Source organism: Acomys russatus, chromosome 24, assembly GCF_903995435.1.
Source record: "Acomys russatus chromosome 24, mAcoRus1.1, whole genome shotgun sequence".
NCBI classification, from domain to species: Eukaryota; Metazoa; Chordata; class Mammalia; order Rodentia; family Muridae; genus Acomys; species Acomys russatus.
In genome coordinates, this window is record NC_067160.1 from 54,659,804 (window position 1) to 54,676,313 (window position 16,510).

Sequence of the window (16,510 nt, forward strand, 5' to 3'; positions counted from 1 at the left end):
GGGGTTAGTGGGGTGCCCCCAAGCCCAGCTGGACACCTACCAAGATCCCCAGGAGCTCTGGCCACCCTCTACCCTTGAGTTAGGGGCTTGTGGATGAGCTCTCTGCCTGCATCAGGCTCCCGGCAAAGGTCAATTTCAGGCTCCAGGTAGGACAATGGACCATCCTGGGGTGGCCACTTGTGGGGTGGACCCGGTCAGGACAGGTTCCTTTTTGGTTATGGCTCCAACTTGTCATCTTCAGCCTATTCAAGAGGAAGCGCCAGTGCAAATAATATCCAGGCTATTAGCAGACCACAGCGCCCCCTGCTGCCCACCCGACCAGGAAGCCGCTGAGGTCTCATACACAGCATTCTGAGTCTCTTAACCCTCCTGGGCACCCTGAGGTGTACCAGAAAGAGGCCCTTAGCTTTAGCACACTTCCTTCAAATGCTTACTCACACTTTCTCTCCACTCCCTCACAACCCTCTCCTACCTGCACCTGGGTACTTTTGTCCCTCCCCTGCACCCACTCCTGTCCCTCCACACACCTCTCCCCTGCACCCACTCCTGTCCCTCCACACACCCCTACCCTGCACCCACTGTCCTTCCACACATCCCTCCCCTGCACCCACTGTCCCTCACACACCCCTCCCCTGCATCTACTGTCTCTCCGCACACCCCTCCCCTGCACCCATTCCTGTCCCTCCACACACCCCTCCCCTGCACCCATTCCTGTCCCTCCACACACCCCTCCCCTACATCTACTGTCCCTCTGCACGCCCCTCCCCTGCACCCACTCCTGTCCGTCCACACACCCCTCCCCTGCACCCACTCCTGTCCGTCCACACACCCCTCCCTTGCATCCACTGTCCCTCCACACACCCCTCCCCTGCACCCACTCCTGTCTTCCCCCAAACCCCTCATATTTTCTTCTATCTGCCCTTGTAATTTCTTTCCTCCCCTGGTTCTTCTTGGAATACTGTGAATGCCGGTGTTCAGGTCCAAGAAAGCCAGCCAGACTAGGGCTCCTTCCTCCTGTACCCTGCTCCCCAGCACACAATTATAGGCCTTGGGTATCCATTCTGTTCCTCCTGAGCCACCAAGAGACCCCACGTAGTCAGGCAGGAAGAGTTAAAAACAACAACAACAACTGCGGAGAGGAGGAGGCTGGTTTTGTTTTTACTTCCATTCCATACACTCAAATGCTCCTGAGAGAGAAAGTTCTGCACAGCTTTGGGACTTATCCTGGGTCTTGGGAACCCCTAAATCTTGCTTTAAGTCAACAGAGCAAAGCAGACATTTCCAGGAGACACAGTGCTGACTTTGGCACTGATGACCTACAAGTCCTCCCATTCTGTCACCACAATCACCACTGGCACGTGAGCCTGAAGGTGATCTGTGGTGGGCCTGAAGTACCAAGACCTGGCGCCTGATGTTGCTGGTAAAGATGCCGTTTGTAAAGATGCACTGCCACCTACTGGCCGTTTGTGGGTATTGCATCCAAGTGAGTCTTCCTAAAGCTACAACAGGTTTCCAAACTGCAAGGGAGCTAAAGAAAGACTCGAATTGTTCCACCTGCTGCACCCTGCAGTCGCACATGAACAAAAGCCTTTAGGTCTTTCTGGCTCTTTGGTAAACTGAGTTCATGTTCCCCAGACCAGTCTCGGTCTTGGCAGGCCTTAGAACCCCAGGTGCAAGATGGAATCAACATCTTCTAAGGTTTTGTTGGACTCTAAAGCCTTTTTAAAAAGTACATACCACTGTTATAAAATAATGGGTTTCATTATGCCATCTTCATCAATGCACACTGTGCTTTAACCATCCCCATCTGTTCACCTTCTTCTGACCCCTTCCGACCTCTTCTAGTTTCATGACTTTCAAAAAATGAATCTAGATTCCCATATGACAGAGGAGTCCATATTAACCCTTCTGAGTCTGGCTTATTTACCATGAGAATCTCCATATCTCCATTTTCCACCAAGCTCTGCCAGAGCTCTCTACCCTGACTTGTATGTTTCCTAACACTGAACCAAACTGCTAGGAAGACAGTGGCTCTAGGGAACTGCAGTGCTGTCCTATCCAGAAAAGAGTGTTGGCCTTGAGCTCTTGCAGATTCTGGAGTCTTCTTCGGTTCTCACTCCTCAAAGAGTGGCCACTCGCTTTCTATCACTCCCCGCTGCTCTGTAATGCCTATTCAGACGAGATGACACGCCCACAGCTGGGAGGAAACTGCTAATGAGAACATCTCAGTTTGTCCCTGGTAACATCATAAATGAGGGAAAAAGACAGCTCAAGCACCCACTGACTTTTATAAGTAACTTCAGGTAATAAGTACAACATAAGACTTGAGAACACGTCTGTCATCCCAGCACTCAGGAGGCAGAGGCAGGCGGGTCTCTGTGAGTTTGAGGCCAGCCTGGTCTACAAAGTGAGTCCAGGACAGCCAAGGCTACACAGAGAAACCCTGTCTTGAAAAAAACAAAGATGAAAGAAAACAAACAAAAGGACTATAGAACATGCTCAATTAGCTACATAATGCACTACAATTTGATGGCTATTCTTAGCTCATTTTATATCTTTTAATAGGCCCTGCCAAGATCTGAGAAAGTGAGACCAGGCCAGCCTCTCTCTCCTCCTTCCCTACCAGCCTCTCTCTCTCTCTCTCTCTCTCTCTCTCTCTCTCTCTCTCTGTGTGTGTGTGTGTGTGTGAACTGACCGAAAGTGGGATGTGCTGACTGAGGGAAGATCAGAGTCTGAGAAGCCAATTCTCTCTGCTGTGAGCATACAGCTCTGAAGCAGCTGGCCCCTCTTATATCTCACAGGCATCTTGGATGCTGTTGCCCTGGTGATATGTGGCAAGACAGTCAGCCATGGTGCGGGAGCAGAAACCCGTGTGGTAAGGCCTGTGGTCTGGGATGGAGAAGGGAGCACGGTCGGGGGTCTAAGAGGAAGTGTGCTGCAGTTCCTTCCCCAAGCCAGGGTCTGGTCTGAGCATGTGTTTCACGCCATTGTGATAACAATCCTATGAGCACACTGACAACAGTGTCCCAGACTGCAAATCCAGCATAGAAGGTGGAAGCCACTTGCCTGGAGCTGCAGAGATAACAGATGGCAGGACACACAGCCAGTGTGGGCACTCAGTGGCCTGGTCAAGCTCTGTGTTCTGTCAGTGTCTTTAGGAGAAGAACTCTACAAGGGCGAGACCAGGAGGCCTGCACTGGACTCATATCCACACTGTGCTAGGGGAAGCCAGCCATGGCATGGGAAGGCTGAAGGAACCCGCAGTTATTACATGTGTGAAGAAACGGAGCCAGCCACATGAGGGCTGCAAGGAGAGGTGCCTGGCCAGCCCCAGCTGTCCCGAGCTTGTCATTCAAAGTACAAAGCATAGAGGTGAGGCATCTCGACTGGGCATGCTGGCCTCGGCAGAGGCATGTGGAAGAGGCCCAGAGGGAGGAGAGCAGGATGCATGGCTCTGGGGACCAGCCAGCAGTCTTCAGGAATGTCAGGGCAGAGTGGCAGCAAGCCCACCCTGGGGCCCTGTTCCAAACCCTTGTGCTAAATCAAGATCGTGGTGAACCAGCCTCCATGGCCTGGTAGGTCATGGTAGGCCATCTCATCACACTGTAACAGACCACTGGGCACCGGTGGTAAGGCTGGCCCTGGTTACTATAGAAGCCAGGCGTCCAACACAGGTGGCTGTCACAGGAAAAGAACAAGATATCCAACCCCCCACCCCACCCCAGACATGAGGATTGACCAGATGGCTTGGTGGGCAAAGTGCTTGCTATGCAGGCACGAGGACCTGAGTTCACGTCCCCAGCATCCAAATACAAGTGGGAGTAATGGCACGTCTGTAAGCCCTGCACTGTGGGGGGGTGTAGACAAAGCTGGCCAGCAAGTCTAGTCTAACTGGTAAGTTTCAGGTTCAGTGAGAGACCCTGTCTCAAAGAAGCTAGAGAGGGATTGAGGAAGACACTGACTTCTGGCTTCCAGAGGCAGAGGCACATACAAACACACATGCAAGGCACATACAAACACACATGCAAGGCACACATTACATGCATCTGTATTCATATCACCACGACAGCGATGGCTCCTGTCACTATGAAGCAGGCTAGTGAGCAAGCACTGTACCTAGCGTGCTGCTGTGGGTATTGCTTTAACTAAGTTGTTTGTGGGGCAGCACAGCCATAGCGCGTGTGTAGAGGGCAGAAGTCAAGCTGCTGCAGTCAGTCTTTCACTACGTGGGCTCCAGAGATTGAACTCAGGTCACCCCACTTGGCAGGCAGGGGCCCTTGTGCCTAATATCCCGTTGACACACTTTCACTGTTTGCATACAGCAAACTGAACCAATAAAAGATCACTTTACAGGTAAGGAAGAGCCTCCGAGAGGGTGAGCAACTTGCCCAAGACTACACAGCGTTATGTGCACAGCAGAGTCTAAAGAGGAACCCAGCTGGAGTCCTAACAGTCCAGACTGACAGTAGGTGGCCTCTCTAGCAACCTGCCCTGTGACAATCACCTTTTTGTTCTTTCTCATTTGCATAGGAACAGGCAGCAGAGGGCAGCAGGGTCAGTCTCCTTGGTTCTGTCCACAGACAGGGCTGGGTCATCTGTCACCTGCCTACTCTGTCTTCTTGAGCATATGCTGATACTGATGCTGGGCACTGAGGGACAGCTCGGCCGCCCCACCCACCCAGGCATCCTACATCAGCTGAGAGGAGTCAGAAGCTGCTGCCGGACAAGGTCAGGGTGAGGGTAAAGAGGATGACGTCCTCCCCCTAGGTTCCCGCCCTGGATCCCTGTGAATGGCTGTGCCCTCCCTCCTCTCTGCTCTCAGGCCCCTCTGTACTCCGCGTCTTCTGTTGCCCACTGCCCCTTGCTGCCCCACAGTGGCCCTCAGAATAATGTGGACAGGTGTGAAGTTACAGCCTGCATCCAACAGGACATCAGGTTCCCCCACGCAGGGAGGCTCTGGCACTGACTAGATGGTGAGGCCCTTAGATGTTCCTGAGGGAGGGGGGAGGAGGAGTTGTAGGTACAGAGGCCACCAGAGGCCATGCAGGGAGGCGACTTCTTCGCCGCAGCTCGGCGGTTTCAGCAGGTCCCACTCAGGAAAGAAGCCACTGTTGCTCCTATCCGTTGAAGAAACTCCTGGAGGAAAAGGGGCTTCCAACCGCCCCTGCAATTGGGAAGGTCTGAGAGGGGCTTGACGGCAGTGCCAGCCATGCCAAGGACTGCCCAGATGGCACACTGGGGACAGCCTGCCTGGAGAAGCAGGCTGGGCTTCGAGGGAAAGCCTGTCGAGGACAATTTCACAGCTGAGTGCCTTGCAGTTTTCACTTTTCTCTGAGGCCTCTTTGGGTGCCTCCAGAGAGGAAGATGCTTCCAAAAACTCCGGTCAGGGAGGAGTAGGAGGACACTTTGCACTCGCAAGCTCTCCTTGGACTGCCTAGGAACGTCTGCGTTTGCTTTGTTACCCACTGGATACCTGAGACACAGCAAACGCTCGGAGTCTGCAGGAAGCCGGTGTGTGTGCCAAGCAGCAGGGATGGGCGGGCTGTCTGGTCGCTTGCTCCTGCTTGCACCCATGAATGGACAATCTCCAACTGCCTCAGTTTCCCCCACTGGACTAACCACTGAACAGAAAATTTCATGGCTCGAGGTGCCAAGGCGCTGCCCCTTTCCAAATGCCATTTTGATCATGTAGAAAGACAATGTTGGGCTGGAGAGATGGCTCAGAGGTTAAGAGCACCATCTGCTCTTCCAAAGGTCCTGAGTTCAATTCCCAGCACCCATGTGGTGGCTCACAACCATCTATAATGAGATCTGGTGCCCCTGTCTGGTATGCAGGCACACATTTGGGCAGAATACTGTATAAAAATAAATAGATAAATAAATCTTTAAAAAAAGAAAGAAAGAGGGAAAGAGAGAAAGAAAGACTGTGCATTTTCCAATGAAAGCCTAGTAAAGACAGATGAGCAAGTGGGCTTCCAACAAACCTGTTGATGGTGGGCGGAGTGTGTGTGTGTGTGTGTACTGACCCCCCTCCCCTTTACAGATCCAACCTCATTAACAAGCTGTTGGACCCTCAAAATGCAAAGAGCACTTTATGCCGGTGGCCTGTTTGGCTAGCCTGGCCACTGCTCTCTATTGGGCTGAAAGGAGAAAAAGTGTTACCTCGTTTCCATAAGGAAGTCTTTGTAGCAGTCCCAGCGGGAAAAGTCAAAAGTTTGATTTGAAAAAGGGAGCTACTTCAAAAGCATTGTCAGGCAGAGGTGAGGGATCCTGGAGAATGCATACATTACAGGGGGCATCCATTAATCCACCTTCAGGCCACCCTCCAGTGGGCCTCTGGCTGGGGGGGGGGCGGTAGGGGGTAGAGTCTGGGGGACATGCATCGACATACCTGGGGGAGGCAGCATAAGAGCAACCCATGTTGAATAGAAAAGAAAAATAATGTGTTTAGGACTCACTGCTCGGACTGTGTGTGTGTGTGTGTGTGTGTGTGTGTGTGTGTGTGTGTGTGTGTGTGTGTACACGTGTGCACGCGCGCACTCAGAAAAATGAAAGAAAAATGTGGGGTGTTTTTTTTCAATAATAAAAAGGAAGTTACTCTGCGGGGCCCCTAAAGCTTGTGAAAAATTAAACTCGACGGATTCAAACTGTCCTATTTCCACTTCAAAAGGGAAGAGGCGCTGAGCTCTTCCCAACTTAGCTTCAAACGCCCAGCACCCTAGAAAATTTCTGTAGAAAAATAAAGGCTGGCTGTTCCCCCAAGCGTGTACCGGTTACTGTGCCCGCTGTCTCTCCCTCCACTAATTATACCCCTGTGAGTCTATTAATCAACTGGTAAATTATTTAGAGAGGCCTGCGCTGTCTTCAGTGAGTACAAACACAGCACACTGGAAGGCTGCTGGTAGCGGGCAGAGGTCCCCCAGGGTCTCCCCTCGGCGGGAAGGCAGCTTGCAGCGAGCACAGGCTCCAAACAAGGCTTGGCGTCCTCTTAGCTCCTCAGACCGGGGGGGGGGGGGGGGGGGGGTGCTTTGCACGGGCTTTCAACTCCGCAGCTCTTTGCAAGTTTTAAACAAAAGGGGAGAGCGGCGTGTTGCCGACTCTTTCGTGTGCATTTAGCGACGAGAATATTAATTCCCCATTTTAAACAAAATGAGCCGTTGCAACTGGGCTGCCTCCTGGGACCGGGACTCGCAGAATGCTCTCGGAATCGCTGTAATCGTCCCAGTTTGGGCTGGCAGGGAGCGCTTGAGTTCCGCTAGCTAGTTTTGCTAGGTGATTGTTCTAGTGAGGGGGCTCAAATCTCCCTCAGACCTCCCACCTCTGTTTGGATTCTATGATACCTCGAGGGACCTTCCTAGGCAGACATGTTTAGGAAATTGAGGCTGTGTGGGAGGAAATGCCACTAACTCAGGGTAATGATCTTTTCCAAACCACACCAGGACTGTCATTTTTATTATGCCAATTAAATAGCTCTAGTCTCCCCCTGGAAGCAAGCACATGCCTGGGATGTGCCAAGGAATGCGGACCTTCCAGTGGGAATGCAGCTCTGACTGCTGCTTAGCAGGCGGGTAAGTCAGGGACCCATTGCAAGCCTGTCAAGAGGACAGCTAGGCAGAGCTGTGGTGGATGGCTCTCCCTTCCTGAAGGGACAGGAAAGGGGAAAGATAGACCCCAGTTCCAAAAAACACCCCCATCCCACCCATCCCCCAACTTTCCCCCACCCTACCCCCCACCCCGGCTGAAGAGACAGATCCTAGCTGTCCTGGGTAGCTCAGAGACTCACCCGCCTCTGCTTCCTGAGTGCTGGGATCAAAGGTGTGCACCACCACCACAGCCTGCCCTTTGGCTGTTTTTAGCCTCCACGGGAAATCAGAGCAGAATCTAAGGAGAGCCATCAGAAGTGGTGGCGTGTCTCCTAGGGGGATCCACAATCTGGATCACCCCAAAAAGGCAGGGTGTATTTTCCAATCAGGTGAGTGAGCCCAGCCAAGTGAGGCCGATGATGGATGGGGTGGGGAGGTGGATAGGGTGAGGGACTGGAAGGTGACGGCTCTGCTTTTAGAGAACCGAAGACTCAGATGGCAAAGATATGCTAGCCACTTCCCTGAGGAAGCTCTCCATCTCTGGAGTTCAGAAAGGCCACAGAAACCTTTTGGTAGGAATGAAAGCAGGGGAAGCAAGCAGGCAGACAGGCAGGCCAGCGCGCGCGCACGCGCGCGCGCACACACACACACACACACCGAGACCTGGTAGCCCTGTGCTTGGTTTTTGAGACAGAACCTTTGGCATGTACCATAGGCTTCCGTAGAGGCAAAGGAGACTGTCAGCATTGGTGATCTGACTTTAAATGATCCAGAAGTGCCAGAGAACTTGCTTTTCTGAAAGTCTGGAGTCCTTTTTGCTCATTTCTAACCCAGGCGAAAATGCCAGTAGCTTCTCAGCAGAAGCAAGACCCTGGCTGGCAGACCTCCGAGCCCTGGGGGCTGTAAAGGAGGCTGCCTGCCTAAAGAGTGACTCACGCGGAACCCGAGGGAATAAATTTGTTGTGTGCGCTGAAAGCTCAAGTCAGACTGAGTTTGGGAGGTCAGACCTGTATATTTCAAAGTCTGGAGCACAGAATAAACAGCACACTGGCCCTCTGTTCGTGGTGCTGTTGCCTAGAGCTGGGATCAAGAGATTGAAGATAAGCCAAGAGATGGGGCCGTGGAGTCCTTTTGCCCAGAAAATGCGGAAAGATGGGAGAATGGACGGTACAGTTATTAATTTTGCTGCTGATTCGAGGGGAAAGAGGTGTTGGCAGCATCTGTGAGGACAGAAAGAGAGCATCACCAAGTCCGTAGAGGTCACAGCTAGGACACTACATCACGAGGCTCAGTGGGGGGACTCAAGAAGAAGTGGTTACATGAAAGACAGCATCTGGATCTGCCCGGCTGAGCCAGTGACAGGCCTGCAAGGGTGGCAGGGCCACAGGAGCTGGGAGGAGAGGGCCTGAGCGTGCCACTGCAAGGAGGGCCTGTCTATGAGACAGGCGAGCAGGAGACCAGGAATAGGAGCGAGAAAGCAGAGTGCTTATGGGTGCTAACGGTTCCAGAGGAGTCCGAGTTGCCTGACTGGGTGGTTGTTCAGGATGGAGCTTCTTCGCTGGGTGGCCACGTGGCAGTGACATCAATCAGCTCAGAGGTCCCAGGAGCATCTGGGCCACAGTGGCATCTCTCTGTCTTTTTGCTTTTATTTACTTTTTCTTATTTGCTACAACTTCTCATGTAGCTGCAGGCTGGCTTCAAACGAGTTATACGCCCGTGGTGGTGATGGTGGTGATGGTGGTGATGGTGGTGGTGATGGTGGTGGTGGTGATGGTGGTGGTGGTGGTGATGGTGGTGGTGATGGTGGTGATGGTGGTGATGGTGATGGTGGTGATGGTGGTGGTGGTGGTGGTGGTGATGGTGGTGATGGTGGTGGTGGTGATGGTGATAGTGGTGGTGGTGGTGGTGGTGGTGGTGATGGTGGTGATGGTGGTGGTGGTGGTGATGGTGGTGATGGTGGTGGTGATGGTGGTGATGGTGGTGGTGATGGTGGTGGTGGTGATGGTGGTGATGGTGGTGGTGGTGGTGGTGGTGATGGTGGTGATGGTGGTGGTGGTGGTGGTGATGGTGGTGGTGGTGGTGATGGTGGTGATGGTGGTGGTGGTGGTGGTGGTGATGGTGGTGGTGGTGATGGTGGTGATGGTGGTGGTGGTGATGGTGGTGATGGTGGTGGTGATGGTGGTGGTGGTGGTGGTGATGGTGGTGGTGGTGGTGGTGGTGGTGGTGATGGTGGTGGTGGTGGTGGTGGTGATGGTGGTGGTGGTGATGGTGGTGGTGGTGATGGTGGTGGTGGTGGTGGTGGTGATGGTGGTGGTGGTGATGGTGGTGGTGGTGGTGATAGTGGTGATGGTGGTGATGGTAGTGGTGATGGTGGTGATGGTGGTGGTGGTGGCGCAGGCCTTTAATCCCAGCAATTGGGAAGAAGAGGCAGGCGGGTCTCTGAGTTCAAGGACAGCCTGGTAGCATTCCAGGATAGCCAGGGCCACACAGGGCAAAAACACAACAACAAAAACCAAGAATAAGCAAGTAAAACCCAAAACCCCAAACTTAAGCTGTGCAGCTGAGAATGACCTTGAACTCTTGACCCTCCTTGCTCTGCCTCCTAAGGGCTGTGGTTAATCATGTGACACATTCCTTGGCATCCCCTCTGTTCTTATAATCATCTCTGCCTGGTTAGTCAAACTCCTGTGCCTTGTGGGTCTTGATCACCCTTGGAAAAACTCATAATTTGGTGTTTTCACATTCCTAAGACTGCCGTTGGCACTCAGGGCAAAGATGCTAGAATGTAACTGGATATCTAAAGAGGGGTATCTGAGATGCCTGGATAGACTACCATGTACACACACACACACACACACACACACACACACACACACACACGTGCACACACACATGCACAAACATACATGCACACATACATACACAGATATACACAAACACACACACACACATGCACACATACATACACAGATACAAACACACACATACACACACTGTAAGATACAACTGTGGTGTCCCTCTTCTACATCTAAAGTGTGACGGAGTGTACCAACCTGTCCTTCAGCATTCAAGAGAGACTTACTGACATAGCAAGGTAAAAGATAAGACTGGGCCTCTTTCAGGAGGAGCCTTCTAAACCGATGCCTTCCACCTGCTGCCTCTGCTCAGCAGGTCTCATCCTGGGCAAGGTATGAGAGTCCAGGACACAAGCCCAGCATCAGGATGTGGACACACCCTCCCCAGGTGTGGAGGGCTGTGATCTGAGACTCCAACCCCATCTCTACTTTCCGGTCCCCCTTCCTCCAGGTGCCTGTCCTGTCCTTCAGTGACGAACGGCGCTGTGGAAGCGTAATCCAAATACAGTGAACCCTTTCCTCCCCAGGTTGCTTTGGTCATGGGGTCTTATCACAGCAATGGTGACCCTGACGAAGACACAGCTGGTCACGGCACAGCCGCAGTCAGGAAGCAGAGAGCGCTGGGTGCACACTGCCGCTTAGCTCCCCTTTCTCTACTTAAACAGAGTCTGGGATTCCAGCCAGAAAACGTTCCTGCTCTTGGGGAAGATGAGTTTTACTGCATTGATTACCATAATTAAGACAACCCCTCACAGGTGTGCCTCCAGGCTTGTCTCCTAGGCAATGCCAGACCATGTCAAGTTGACAGGTAACACTAAACCATCACGGGATCAGAATTTCAGGGACATTGCTCAGACCTGACCAGTAACGCACCTGTGGCTAGGGCACTCTTTAATCACAGACCTCACTGTGCTCCGACAGCCTCCTCCAGGCTTGTGACTCCGAAGTGGGCGTGGCTGTGGCTGGTCAGGCAGTTCCGGTTTCATCCTGCCTTCCTCTCAAACCCCAGCTGTGGAGACTCATCCAGCACCCCTCCTGCCCCAGCTTTTCGGAAGTGGTCCCCTCCAGCTTGAGCAATGCTTGTGTCCCCTCTTCAGGCCCAGAGCTCTGGCTGGCTTGGCAGCTACTCTGAAGCCACTAATGAGGCCCTGAGTGGTGACGTTATGTAAATGTACTCCTTGCTATGCCTGTGAGATTGGACTTAGTGAGACAGGACGGCAGAACGTATTGCCTCTGTTCGGGAAGGTATGGCATTGGCGGTTGTGTCATTAATTTGTAGGAAGTGTGAAGGGATAGTGTTGGTATACAGTCTAAACAAACACAAAGCTGTAGAGGGATGAAACAGCACAAAACACCAAGGACGGGAGCCATCCAGAGAAACACACAGCTGTCTCCATATTCATGAGACCCTATGCCTGTCAGTTGGCCTCTCAGAAGGGCCTCCATTTCACTGGGCAGAGGCTGAAGGAACCAGTGTATGCAGTGATGGGCAGATCTCCTAAGAGGAAGTGCCTCCCTACTGATCCCAGTTACACCTTAGATGATGTTTGAGTGAGCCAAAAGCCTTAGATTAGAAAGGCAGAGGAAGAAAATTAGAGGGCTGTGTGCCTCAGGACCCCACAACAAAGCAGTAAGCAGCACCCTGGGGGAAACTAGGACACCCCAGGACACCTGGGTACCAAGAGGCTGGGACAAGCCACCACACTCCCAGGCAACAATATCAAATCTTCAAAACTAGCCTGTGACCTGAAGTACATAGTATGTATAAGGCGCCGGGGGCAGAATCAACAACAACGCTTAAGAGCATTTGAAAAGCAGCCGAGGCAAAGCTAAACAAGCAGCCCAAACGCTCACTGACAGGGGCTAGGGTGTAGGGCAGAGGCAGGGCACGTGCCTAGTGCTAAGCTGGGGTTCTGCCCCCAACACTGCAGTAAACAAGCAAACAGATAAAAATTAGGTAAAGAGCAACACAAAGTGCCAGGCGTGGTGGCGCACGCCTTTAATCCCAGCACTTGAGAGGCAGAGGCAGGTGGATCGCTGTGAGTTCTAGGCTAGCCTGATCTACAAAGTGAACCCAGGACAGCCAAAATAACAGAGAAATCCTGTCATGAAAAACTTAAAGAAAAAAAAACCACACACACTCACACAACGCGCGTGCGCGCGCCCATCACTGCAATTCACAAAAACTGAAATACAAGGAACAATTACCATATCAAATTGTATTCAACCTTACCAACCTCACATGTGATCAAAAGTTGGTCACTATTAAAAACAGGTTATTTGTTGGTCTAACAGGCGGGCAAAGCTTATTTTCTGGAAAGCAGAATAACACTCCTCCAGGGCCCAGTGGACATCTATACCCTTGAGGGAGCAAGCATAAGGAACAGTTTAGCAACCTCGGGGTCCACTTGCCTTGGGCTGGGCACATGGTCCTCCGCTAACAATGCTCCTTGGCAACCTGTTTAGCAGTCTAGGAACCTGATCCGCCTGCATCAGGCTGCACCTAATGGTGTAAATACGTTACCTCCTGGCCTAGTTTGGTTTCTGCTGCTTGTGTGTGTGTGTTTGTGTGTATGTGTGTGTATGTGTGTTTATTTGGCTTACGGGTTATAGCTCATCATAGAGGGAAGTTAGGGCAGGAACTGACGCAGAGGCCATGGACGAGTGTTGCTTCCTGGCTTGCTCTCCATGGCTTGCTCAACCATCTTTCCTCCATGGCCCAGTTTCACTGGCCCGGCTACAGTGTCACCCACAGTGGGCTCCCACATCAACCAACAATCAAGAAATAAGCACAGGCCAATCAGATGGAGGCAACTTCCTAATTGCAGTCCCTTCTTCCCAGGTATGGTCTAGGTTTGGGTTAAGTTGACAAAAAACTAACCTATACACCCCCCTTAATGGTCCCTTGATAACACCCATCTCCACTCAAACATATCCTGGACACAAGCCAACAACTACAAGCTATGGGTTGGGCTAGATTAGACTGGTTTTAGGCTTGTGTGCAGTAAGAAAAAAGCTGTGTCCTGGAACATTCTTAGAGCAAGTTCCCTAGGACCATCTTACGCCTGTGCCTAAGTGGAGTGTGATTAAAGCCAGATGCACTATGGGAAGGAGCATGCCCAGAGCACAAAGGTTTACACAATCAAACTCTATCCATCAAAACAGAAATCAGCCCTCGGTATGCTCCTTAGCAACCAAACTCCTCCTGCTCCTCTGAAACCCCCTAAAAGAAAACCCCGAACAATAACCACCCATGTGGCCACTGTCAATCTTGGCAGGGCGCTTCTGAGCTGCACTATTGTTTTGCTTTTAAAAGAAGTTTCCGGGGCTGGAGAGATGGCTCAGTGGTTAAGAACATCGACTGCTCTTCCAGAGGTCCTGAGTTCAATTCCCAGCAACCACATGGTGGCTCACAACCATCTGCAATGTGATCTGATGCCCTCTTCTGGCCTTCTGGTGTACATGCAGACAGAGCACTGTATGCATAATAACAAATAAACCTTAAAAAAAAAAAAAAAGAAAAGAAAAAGAAGACGTTTCCTTTCTACCTTTGCACATCTGTGCAAGTCATTATTTCAGTCTTGGAATAAGAAGCCATGAGCAGCCAGGTGTGGTGCGCACATCTGTTATCCCAGCACTCAGAGGCGGAGGCAGGCAGATCTGCTTGAGTTCAAGCCTGCCTGATGTACATATGGAGCGGGCCTGCACAGAGACGCAGAAGAGAAAGAGATGCAGAGATAGAGAAAGTGACAGAGTGGGACACAGATGTGCTACCCTGCTTGGCTTTACAAAAGGGAGGAGGGCCTAGCAGCTGAGGATTGCAGGAACCCTCTAGGAGCTGGGAGAAGGAGGCAGGTGTACAGTTTTGCCAGAGCCTGGACAACTCTTTGGTTTAGGATTTCTGGCTTCCATAATAAAATAAACTTGTGTGTCTTGAACCACAAGGTCTACTCTACTAGCGACAGCAGACAAATGTGCTGGTGGCAACCAGAGATGGCAGATAGATAGAGGAAGCAGGCACACACTGGCACATAGCCTTGCATACGGGGACAGCACTTGATACCCTGTTGTTAGTGGGTATGACTTTTGACCCAATGCATCAATGGATAATAGGCCAAGCTTGAAAAATGAGAAAACATACTTCACAGAATGGCCCAAGGGATGCAAGCTTGGAAACTACTCAGATGGTTACTTTTTTTGTAATCATTTGGGGGAAAACACGTGGGCGTGTTACATGAAGGGTCAAAGGGTTCCTCTGATGGATCATCCCCAGGGAAGGTCCATGACTGCTGTCTACTCTGTCCCCTTGGCTCGGTAACTGTCTTTGGTTCTGATCTCCTAGGTGCTTGCTGTCGAGGAGCTAGTTTGTCACATAGTCATGAGCAACATGGCACAGGGCAAAAGCCAAGGCCACTTGGGGCTGGAGAGATGGCTCGGAGGTTAAGGGCACTGTCTGTTCTTCCAAGGGTCCTGAGTTCAATTCCCAGCAACCACATGGCGGCTCACAACCATCTGTAATGAGACCTGGTGCCCTTTTCTGGCTTGCAGGCATACATGCAGGCAGAACATTGTATACATAATAAATAAATCTTAAAAACAAAAGAAAGAAAGGAAGGAAGGAAGAAAGAAAGAAAGAAAGAAAGAAAGAAAGAAAGAAAGAAAGAAAGAAAGCCAAGGCCACCCAGCTACATGTCTTTGGCATCCTATTCATTCATTCAGTCCACATGGGTGCAGTATGGAACCTGGCACTGTGCAGGGAAGGAATAGAACTCACAGACACACATCAGGTGACACATGTTTGCTGCTACTGCTTTTATTACCATCATCATCATCTTCTTCTTCTTCTTCTTCATCATCTTCATCATCACTATTACTATTACTATTGTTACTATTTTCTCTTTGAGGCGGGTCCCACATGGCCCACACTGACCTTTATGTAGCTGAGAGCAATCTTTGCCTGCTAAGTGCTGTGACTTCAGGTGTGCATCACCATACCCAGTTTATGTGGTTCTGCCTCGAGAAGCTGGCCTAGCAAGAACTCAGACATGCCTTTCTGGAGAGTCAGCCCCAGGAACGCTTTCAGACTGTAGACAGCACAGGGGACCTGGAAAGACTATCTGACCCTGTCTCCCTGTCAAGCTTTCCTCTGACTCATCCTGGAATTTGTAAAGCTGTTAGAACCTCTTGGCTTCTGGTAGCTGATTTGGGCACCCCACTCTGCAGCAAATGCTGCGGCATTAAATGCTATCAGTTGTGAAAAGTGAACCTTCCAAACAGGAAGAAATAGAATGTTCTGAACCACCAGGGACAAGCCATATCCGTGCCTTACCTGGCATGGGACCAAGCATGGATGCCACTTGGCCTTCACTAAAAAAACAAGCCACAACCATGGCACGTCTGCATCCCAAATGCCCGGCCCCCCTTTCCCCTACCTTTGCCCACAGGTGGACAGAGCACCTGCCCTGGAGCCACTGGGCAGACGCAGTTAGTCGAAAGCGTGGCCTACCTGTCATCTGCTTTTCAAAGAACGGCTGGATGAGCTCCCCGAAGTTTGACTTGGCTGCTACAGCTTCCTTCAGCAGCTGCCCGCAGCAGACTGAGGGGAGAAGAGTGGAGACACTGTTAAATTTTAAATGGAAGGATGAGAAAAAAGGCGATCCGGCTCATACTGGCTGCTGGGTTGGGAAAGGTCGCTGAAAAAAATATAAAAGGGTGTGTGTGTGGGGGGGGGATGTCCAAGAGAAGGTAAATATCAAAAAAAAAGTTGGAGACAAAGGGAGAGGGAGAAGGAGAATGAAAAGGAATGCATTTGCCAAAGCACATTAAAAATGGACCGCTCGGGAAGACACTAATGAGGCTGTCGCTGACGGAGAGGCTCCTGCAGGGCCCGGCTATACCTAGAATTGCCAAATAGACTTGGTGCTCTCTGAGTTGCAATTGAGGAATCACATGTGGTGGGGGACAACATGCAGCGGTCCCATTCACAGTGTTTTGATGCAAGGAGGTTGGGAAGCAAGAAGGTCCATTTGGCGAGGTCTTCGAGTGATACTGGGTTCATGAAAGGACTGAGAA

At 51.4% G+C, this 16,510-nt stretch overlaps 1 protein-coding gene across 2 annotated transcripts in view; it reads right to left on the reverse strand.

The window, feature by feature from the left end:
• Positions 1 to 16,510, reverse strand: part of Ak8 (adenylate kinase 8) — a 115,337-nt gene that overhangs the window by 55,618 nt on the left and 43,209 nt on the right. For both annotated transcript variants that reach the window (XM_051166763.1, XM_051166762.1), the window contains one exon: positions 15,945 to 16,034. In XM_051166763.1, the coding sequence (XP_051022720.1) occupies positions 15,945 to 16,034 (90 nt within the window). The remainder of the gene's footprint in view (positions 1 to 15,944; positions 16,035 to 16,510) is intronic.